Source organism: Cucumis sativus, chromosome 4, assembly GCF_000004075.3.
Source record: "Cucumis sativus cultivar 9930 chromosome 4, Cucumber_9930_V3, whole genome shotgun sequence".
Classification (NCBI taxonomy): Eukaryota; Viridiplantae; Streptophyta; class Magnoliopsida; order Cucurbitales; family Cucurbitaceae; genus Cucumis; species Cucumis sativus.
In genome coordinates this window covers 7,558,313-7,568,495 of record NC_026658.2, presented here as the reverse complement: position 1 = coordinate 7,568,495, position 10,183 = coordinate 7,558,313, and the positions used below count along the sequence as shown (strand labels likewise).

The window sequence follows — 10,183 nt, the reverse complement described above, 5'->3', positions numbered from 1 at the left end:
GAATGGAACGACCCTACATATAATGATCGTAGAAATGGATGACTTTGATGTTGTTCTTGGAATAGAATTACTACTTGAACATCAGGTGGTACCAATGCCTTTAGCCGAATGTTTAGTGATCTCTAGGATCTGATGAAGAAGTGGATGCAATTTTTCTTTAGCAAATTTCTTGAGGACAAGTCTAAATATATCCTGGCAATTTCTCGAGGACAAGTCTGAATATATCCTCAAGCTACCATCCTCAGACTGACGGCCAGATTAAGCAACTCAATTATATGCTCAAAGAATATCTGTGTTATTTTGTGGATGGATACAAAACAAAAGAATTGGTTTCAATTGTTGGATGTAGTCCAATTTTTTTTCAATGCTCAAACGAGATCATCAATTGGGAGAAGTCTGTTCGAGATTGTATGTGATCGGTAACCCATATTGTCGTACCTTGTTAATCCTTTCTATGTGGGGAAGAATCTCTAGGCTCACAACTTTACGAAGAAATGGAAACATATAACATGCATTGCTTGAGCTTACCTAGAGAAAGCTTCAAAGCTGATGAAAAAGTAGGTAGATAAGAATCACCGCCTCCTGAAATTTCGAGTGGGAGATCGAGTCCTTATCAAGCTGCGACCAAAACAAATTCTACTTTGAGGAGGCAAAGACCAATGACTCTTTAGAAAATACGAGGGACAAGTAGAAGTCCTCTAAAGGGTGGGTAATACATCTTACAAAGTGGTGTTGCCCACATGGATGAAAATCCATCCAATAATGCATGTGAACAACTTAAAGCCCTACCATCAAGATCCCAACAACATGCAGCGCAATGACATTATTCCACCAAACATCAACCTAATTCAGAAGATGTTGAACAAATTCTTACCGATTGAGTAAGGAAGGGCGGAAGATGAAGGGATAAAAGCCCTAGGCAGCGGAAGATTTTACAGAACCATTCCTCAATTTAATTTAGAAATTCCAAAATATCAATACATTGTTAATATTTAGAAACAAAATTCTAAAAGGCTAAGCATGCTTTTAAGTTAAAAGATACAGAGAATAAAAAACTTATGTAATTTTATACTTCTGAATCTATAAAAACTCTAAATTGGGACACAACCCGTGGGACACATTCCTATCCTCTAGGATGAGATTGGGTTTAAGTTTAATAAGATTCGAAGTTTACACGATAAGCACACTTAGAGATTTTGCCATCCTTCTCGACCACACACACAACCCAAGCTTGTTGCCTAGCTTATCTTATCTCGCCCAAATAACCTCTATTTACTCCTCCTTTAGCCACCCACCAAGCCCAGAACACCTACCTTGTGAACTTAACCAATTTTTTCACTTTTCAACTTAACATCCTTAACTTTTAAACCATTCTTTCTTAGCTTTCCTACCATGACACACTTACAATGACACTTCTTGAGCTTACCTTTCCCACCTTAATTTCATTTAAAATTTACCTTTCAAATTCTTTGAAACAATCAAGATTCTTAGGGTTGAGAGTTTACACTTTTGAAGGTTATTTCTTAATTGGCCGCTCAAATTAACCTTGTATTTCTTGCCTAGTCTTACAGGTTCCCATCAAAACTTGGCCTCCTAAAACATGTCATGTAGAGGTTATCTAAGGTCAATTGGCTGCCTAGCCCATGATCAAAACGCCTAACCTCTTATATATATCTTACAGGTTATTTAACCTTTCCTTGGTCATGCTCCCTATATCACTTGGCCGCCCAAAGCCTTATTCTTGGAGGATTTTCTCAACAGTTTGGCTACCAAAATATAACCTCTAAACATCTTTCACCTTTTCTTTTGATACTTTTAGCCAATTTTTTTCCAACTTCTTTATTGGCTTAGTATTCGAACCTTAATTTAATCCTTCCAAGAAATTCTCCTTCTTTCCTATTAATTTATTTTCTCTTTCTTCAACCAAAGCTTCTAAAAAAGTTCCTATAAATTTTGGGGTTTTACATTAAACGTATAATTAATTGCACGGTTAGTTTTTATTAATATTTTGAGATAATCCAACACCGAGTAGCACATGAAATGAAAGGCAAAATAGGGAAAGCAACCCAATCGCCCCAACCAAACAACCAAACAAAATCATATATAGTGTGTGCGAATCTATGGTATACATTAAGAAGATATTACAAGAAGAGCTTTACATATATCTATTTTGCTTTAAGAAATTTTGTAATGGACATACTATTTTGTCCCTCCATACAACTATTTAGATGGATTTAGTATATCTTTTTTAGGTAGGGTGTAATGAATCAAGACCATAAAAAGATACGAAAAAATGCAATATAATAATGGAGATACGTTTGAATGACAAAAAATCTTAAATGCTATGTATAAATCACAAATTAATATGATACATCGCCATCCAAAGAGTAAAGAGTAGAGAGACATGTTTAAGTTTTAGCCATGGACATGTGCAAATGGAGAAGTAAAATTAAAAATTGAAGAAGAAAATAATTGAAGTAAGAGAGAAAATTGGTAAAGGGTTCATCAACGAGAATGGTACGAAATGTGTGGTTGTGAATCCAAAAGCAACAAATTGTCCTAAAAATTAGGTGGTTGGTTCCAATATAAAACTATGCCTTCCACCCTTCCGCATCCCTTGTCCTGATCATTCTCAAACGCATCGATATCTTAAGCCCCCCTTTTGAGTTTGTGTGTGCATTTGTTTTAATCTCCCACCTCCACCAGGCTCGCATTAGTCCCAACCAACTTTATTTTTCCACAATGGGAGGTTGTGCGAGCAAACCCAAGGGTATGGATCTCCACCCAAGCGAGGTTTCCGCTACACCCACAAACAAGCCCCAGACCCAGGCAACTGAGATCGTTACTCAGGTAAAATTAATTTAATTAAAATGTACTTTCATGAGATCATTGATTATTAGTGTGTCTAGCTTCAAATATATTTTATACTTTACATAATTAATTACGTTACATTATAATAATATGTTTTTCTTTAGGGAAATAATGATGGAGGTAAGAGTGCATCAACAACATTGGTGGACCTGTCCAAATCCAACGAAACAAAACAGGACAAAGCTGGTGGAGATGTTGAGCTTGAGCCTGCCTCTGGAGTTCCTAATTATGATAAATCAACTGCTCTCAACCTTACCCAAGCGGAGAAAGTCGAAGGCATTGCCAAAGAATCAGAGGACAAGAGTGAGGCTATTGTCAAGAACACTCAGACCAAGGAGGGCCACCCTAGGATGACGATTGGTGCGGATGCCGCCAAATTAGATGCCACTCCAACTCCAACCTCTGAACCCAAAAACATGGCACCCCTTGATGTAGCGATCTAACCTAACCATACTTTTTATTTGTTTTCTATATACCTATATTCAACTCATCCATATATTCATATTAACTCCACTTATCCTTCTATTCAAATTTCACGAAACCAACCAACAATTCTTGATTATGTATATTATTCACCATCTTCTACTTAATCCACTTTAATTATGCTAATTATGCATAACAAACATGTATTTATTCTTCTCATTACTCTCTGGTCTCCGCCTTTTACATTTTGCTAAGAAAGAGGACCTCACACTCCATACCTCTAGATACAACGATACCGAAAATAAATTTCTCTCATAAACACAAGGATAAATTGTGAAAATTCTCGAAGATGATAGAAATTTGTTGTAAGCATGTGAGGTTTAAAAGAAAATTTGAATGAATCAATATTAGATATGAATGAGAGAGATTCTGAGTACATGAAATTATGGTTAAAAATAAGTATTGAAAATTTGTATATGATATCAACAAAGTGCACCTTTCTAACGTAATAAATTTTTATAGAAATTACGTGAGTGAAGACAAAACATGTTGAAATAACTCATGTTATTACAATAATAGTAAATATTCTAACAAATTACTAACACACCAACTAAATCTTCCGACCTCACTTAATTGTTTACATTAAAATGTTCAAAATCTCATCACCAACCCCACTCACTCAAGGTGTGATTGGTTGTGAGCTAAAATCACTTTTTCACTAGCCAAAATCTTTTTTACACAAAAATATGGTGTTTGACAACTTAAAGAAAGTGATTTTAGAAAAATAAGAAATCACTCCAAATTGATTTTTGAAGCATCACCTCTCTAATGATTGTGGAAAAGTGATTAACGGGAACCACCACCTTATTTTATGTAGTTTTCTAAAGGGCGCGCTTGCAAAAATAGCAAAAGAAAAAGTTATGATAATAGGACTCATGTCACTACATTTTCTCAATTTCAAAAGTATCAAATTTAAAAGTCAATAACACCTGATAGTCCTCTGATAAACCTATGGTAGCCCTATGATATCACTAATTATTTGTCATATTTACCATATTCGCAATATGCACAAAAGAGATGTTATGAGCTGTTTTTTTCTAAATGTTTTTCTCATCTAATGTAATTTTCCATTTCTAAATACCAAAAAAAAAATATTTTTGGTGATTTGAGAGTTTTAAAATCATTTTTGGTATCAAATATAATGATTGAAAATCAATTTTAAATATATGAAAATCAATTTTAAGAGTTCGTTACCAAACACATAAATTTGATTGTTTAGAAATTAATCTTAAAAATCAATTGTACCTAAATCTTTTTTTTTTTTTTTGGAAATTGTATAGGGTAGCATTTTAAGAATATAATATAGCAATTTTAACACATTGTTTTAGAATTTTGCAAATATAGCAAAATTTTCGCTTGTCCATCTTAAATTTGTTATTATTCCTAAACTACCATTTAATGACTTATTTATCTTCATCTTTTTAATGTCTTACCCATTATTTATTTATTCTTTCATTTTTGAATGCCCTAATTATTTGTTTATTCTTATACTATAAAAATTATTTATTCTTTCCGTCTTAATTTTAAAATATCAATAGTACAATAATTGCAATATGAAATATAATATAATGGTTGTTGATCGGAGTAATTTAACTTCATTTGTGATTTTTTTTTTTTTTTTTTACTTTCTTTGATGTATATTTTGAGTTGAATTTGATTCCAAATGATTTTTTTTTTTACATTAATTTTTTTGTTTTACTTTGTCTCAGTTTCGTATATCAGTATTGTGATATACTTATATTATATGTATTAGTTGGTTAATATACTTATTACATGATTTTTCGTTTTTTTCAAATTTTATGCAATTAATTAGAGCATTATTAAGTATATGAATAATGTAACTCAATGTATCATTATCAAGTATATCAACAATAAACTGTTAAAGCATATAAGTAAAGTGAATCATTATCAAGTATATGAATCAAGTTTATAAGTGTATATCAATAATATATCAATTGTATAAGTGGGACTTCAAGCATATCAAATGCATTTAATCAATCAATTGTATAAGTGAATAATACTAAATGTATCTGCAGTATATCAGGTGTATCAAACATATATTAGTAATGTTTAGGTATGTATCAAAAGGTATCAAGTGAATCTAAAAGTATTAGGTGCATCAAGCGTATCAATCAAATGTATCAGATGTATCAAGAAGTATCAGGTGTATCAACGTGTATAAGGTGTATCAAACGTATATTAGTAATGAAGACATTTGTGACATTTTACCTCTTAATGTGTGGGCTGGACTTTGTTTTTGCCATTTTTGCAAATAATAAAATGTGTGTGCTATGGACTTAATTATTATAACTTATTTTGCTATTTTTACAAATGTCCTTTTTTTTTTCTAAAATCACTACTCCAACTATCACTCTCAAATACACAGTAAAGCATCCTTTCAAATCACTTTACTAACATGATTATAAAAACATATTACTTATCGCTTAAAATTTTTTAGCACTCATACATTTTTTTTAAAAAAAAAGGCAAAATGAATTTTGCCCTCAAATTTGGAGTTATGTTTATTTGGTCTTTAAGGTTTTCAAAACATATACTCTAGTCTCCGAAGTTACACAATAATTCTAAATGGTCCCTAACTTAAATTTCAACTAATAGAACATTCAAGACATGGATAGAATGACAAATCTAGTTGATTTAATTACATGACAATAAATTATTTAATTGGTCAGAAAATATATTGAGATTTTAACCATTTTTTTTAAAAAATAGTAAGTAGAAATTGAAATTGTTTATCATATATTAAAAAAAATGATCTTTTGAACAAAATATAACAACGTAGTAAAATATTTACACTGTATAAAACAATTTCAAAAACAAAAAAAGTCAATAGGATCACAATGAAAAATACCAAAAAGTGTCTCGTGATCAATTAACACCCAACACGTAAAATATATTTGGTAAACAATCGTTTAGACATTACAATCAAAAAATATCTATTGCGACAGTTGTGTACATCCCAAAATTAAAGGGAGAAAAAATGTCACAAAAGGTAAAAATTTGCGTTTGTGGTGTGAAAAGACGAATTTTGTCAGATTCCACTTTCTCCGACAGTTATTTGTTGTCGTAAAACATATATAAAATAATTTATTAAAATAAAATTCATTTTAAATGAAAAGTTTATTAAAATCAGATTTTTTTCCAATTATAAAGCCCTCACGTGAATGAATTTTCCAAACCCTCATGCGAAGAAGACCATCTCCAAGCCGACCATCAATTTGTGCCAGTCACCAACACCGCCCCCTGGTGCCCATCTCTTTAGTACTCCAGCGCCGCCACAACCTCCTCTACCAGACGGTGACACCTCCTATGCCACAACCTCTTCAATTTGTGCCCGTCATCTCCAATCCACCGCAACCTCTTCAATCCATGCATGTCACCTCCTCTGCCAGTAACTCTTTTGTTACTTCTCTCTTTCTCTCTCTTTGGCACGTTGTTCTCTCTCTTTCTCGCAACTTCATGGGCCAAACTAGGTGTGGAATTTGCAATTTCCTTCTGAACTCCCTCTTTTAATTTGGGGCAAACACCCCTAGATGATGTATGCTAAATATATGTTGGAAGTACTTATATTAATGATCTGATTTAACTTTAACTTAAATTAGACCGAAAAAATGTTTAAAACTTAAAGCTGAAAGAGAGCGATAGAAAAAGGGAGATGAAAATGTCCTTCATGTGTTTAGGTTGATGAGATGTTTATTTTAGGGAAGAGAAAGTAATGGGATTTGCCATTTATCAATTGATTCAACTTTAAATTAACATCTAACTTTGATTGAATGTACACATGTGAAAGTTTAAACTTAGAGTGAGCACACTATATGACATAGCACCTAAAAACAAACACAAATTAAACCAATAGTACAACAAAGAAAGATCTATAAGTTATAAAGATCATAACAGAAGCATGTACAGACACTTTTTGAACCATAATTTTTCCCAAAATAAACCATGAATTTAGTAGCTGTGATCTTAATTAACTTGTTGGCCTGCCCTCCTCCACTTCCTCCATAGTTACCATTTTCTGGGGTATCAGTTTGGGAAAAATGTTGAACTCTTGAAATAATCTTCTCCTTTTCCCTATCATCTTTATGATCTGCAATCATATATACAACTATGAGAATATGGAACTACACAAATAACACTAAAAAGGAACAATTCTATTTCTCCATATATACAAAACTTTAAAACATGTTCCAAAATTCAGTTTGTTTCTAATAAGGTGTTTTTGAGATCAAATAAATGTTGAATAATGTTGGGATTCTTGAGGAATAGCATCAGTAATATGTCTTCCAAAGGCTACATATTGCTCGTCGAACTAGTTACCCGAACAGTTAACTTCTTTCTTCTCTTCTTCATGACTTTACCTTTATTTTCTTCCTTCTCTTCCTTTCACTTTTGGGTAGGTTTATTTTGGTTCTTTTGAAACTTTTATAATTAGTAAATATGGTCATCACTTCATCTTTCTCAATCTTCCTCACCCATAGCTCAAGAACCAGTTCGCGTCCTTGTCACTGGAGTTGCAGATAACTCTATGCCTATAAAACATTCCATTTCTTTCCTTTTCAGTTTTGTTCATGTGCTAAGCTTGATATGAGATCATTGTTTGATTTTTATTTGCTTCTGTTCTTGTTTTCTTTCCCTTTCTGTGTTCTTGATCTGCTCGAGATATGTTACTAGCATTCAGTTCGCGTCCTTGATAGGATAACCCATATAAAAAAATGTTATTAAAACCCTTAAATTTGGACGCAAAAAGAGGGGGAAATTAAAAATAGGAAAAATTTGTAAAAATGAAGGGGAACATCTCACCAAATACATGGCAAAAAAGAGGAAATCAGAAAACGGAGAAATCTCGTAAAGTAAAAAAATCCACAAAGCCCAAAAGCCCTCAACCCAGACTCTCAAGTTTTTTTCTTTTCTCCTTAATATAGCATTCAATTTTCCTCAGTTTTGATGTCTGCTAGAAGTATTGAAGTGATAACACATTCAGGAGTTTTGTGGATTGCTGGAAATTCTTGTGAATGAAAATTGTCCTGCTGGCTCCTTTTTTTTTTTTTTTTTTTGTTCTTTTAATTGTATAGAATTCATTACACGACATGTAGATCTAATTGCTGAACAAAAAAAAAAAAAAAAAAGCAATTCTGCAAGAACTCCAGAAACAAAATTAGGGGTAGGCTTTTTTGTCTATAGAAAAGTAGTTGGTGTGACAGAACCATTGTTTGCAATAGGCTGGAGTTAACAAAATTCAATTTGATCTTAAATTTATTTTGTTAGGTTGGGAGAAAACTTAACACCTATGTAACTGCTCAAGTACAATAAATTAAAAAGTACACTTTATGGTGACAATGGTGTGGTTGAAGATTTTATACTTAGCAATAGTGTTGTATGGGATTAAGTTTCATGATTTGTTATATAGTGGAAGTATTAAGTAGTTGTCTGCTTGTTGTTTATACGCTCACGAGTTATCTTTTTAAGAGTTTATATGTTTGTAAGTTTTGATTCTATGCTTTCTCAAATTAATAAATTGTGAAATTTGAAGACTTTGATAGTTAACTCTTCTCTCTTATCAAGCTAAGGTGGCGATTTGAACTTGGAACCTCTTGTCGACAGGAACATATAGGTGTCAGTTGAGCTAAGCTCATGTTGGCAGAATTTTCATTTTCCTATGCTACTTGTTCTCTTTAACGACTTTTGTTTTCATTTTTCCTCGCTGTGTATGTTTTATCATACGATAATTGATTACTTTGTCTATGCTAATTTAATGCTTTAATTACTAAACCCCATTTGGGATTATCCACTATGACCTTTTTGATAAATTTTCAATTTTCTCTTAGAATTTGTCTCTGCCAACCTATTTGATTAAAACTGTGGGAGCTACTCCAACAAGGTTATGGTTATGTTCATGATTGAAAAATAAAATTAGTGTATGTGGGTTTTTTTTGTGTTAATTTTTCATTAGATGTTGAGCAAAGTGAGTTTAAACCCTTGAATTTCTTCTGCAAATCTATCCTATGGCATGGGTTATTAATACTTGAATTCTTGTGGTTTGAGTTTTGCTGGTGTATGATTTCGAAGACTTGAATTCTTGGACTCAAGTCCTGTGTAGAGTAAGCTTGTCCCTTAGTGGAACCACTCTTATGTTTATCCTAACATTTATTTTGGTTGTGATGATTCTTTAATTGAACTTGGTTTCTTCTCTCTTTTATATTGCTTGGATTATGTTAAGTTATTATAATATGTTATAATTGTCACTTTTTCCTACTTTATATATAAAATATGCTTTATATATGGTTTGGACTTACGCCTAATACTCAGATATACGTCTCATAACTATTGTACTTTATTGACGTTACCTTCATATACTAGTATTTTTTATTTTACTTTGGGTAGAGTTGGTTCTTCTTTGTCTTTTCTTGGTATGTAGATCCTTTCATTTTTAAATTTGTTAATTTAAAACATACGGGTTTTGAAAACGACACAAAACCTTCAACCCCATCAAACAAAAACCCAACCTTGATGGCAATATTCGTTTAATGTTGGTATTGCCACAATTTGAGAACATCTTTTTTTTTTTTATCATATAAAACTTTGAACATCTTGGTCATTTCATTTGAATATCTTGGTCATTTCATTTGAATTAAGAATTTATTTGTTATAATAGTTAAGGACTTTGGTTGTAGCTTATAATGATTATTTTTCAAACATTGAATTTATATAATGGTTTGTTTTTTTTTTTTGTATGTTATAAATTTGAATATTTTGGTTATAACTATGAATGTAGATTTTGATGAATGTGAATTATACCTAACAAATTACA

The 10,183-nt window shown here is 31.9% G+C and overlaps 1 protein-coding gene and 1 long non-coding RNA gene across 2 annotated transcripts; both read left to right on the top strand.

Annotated features, from left to right (window-relative positions):
- The first annotated feature begins 2,599 nt into the window (after positions 1 to 2,599).
- Positions 2,600 to 3,496, top strand: LOC105435210. Its single transcript, XM_011655098.2, has 2 exons — positions 2,600 to 2,850; positions 2,976 to 3,496. Exons 1-2 carry the CDS (start codon positions 2,743 to 2,745, stop codon positions 3,312 to 3,314), a joined length of 447 nt encoding a protein of 148 aa, XP_011653400.1. The 5' UTR covers positions 2,600 to 2,742; the 3' UTR covers positions 3,315 to 3,496.
- A 2,969-nt stretch (positions 3,497 to 6,465) lies between these two features.
- Positions 6,466 to 9,144, top strand: LOC116403266. Its single transcript, XR_004215940.1, has 2 exons — positions 6,466 to 6,845; positions 8,943 to 9,144. It is a non-coding gene; the product is annotated as an uncharacterized LOC116403266 (long non-coding RNA).
- Positions 9,145 to 10,183: the final 1,039 nt, after the last annotated feature.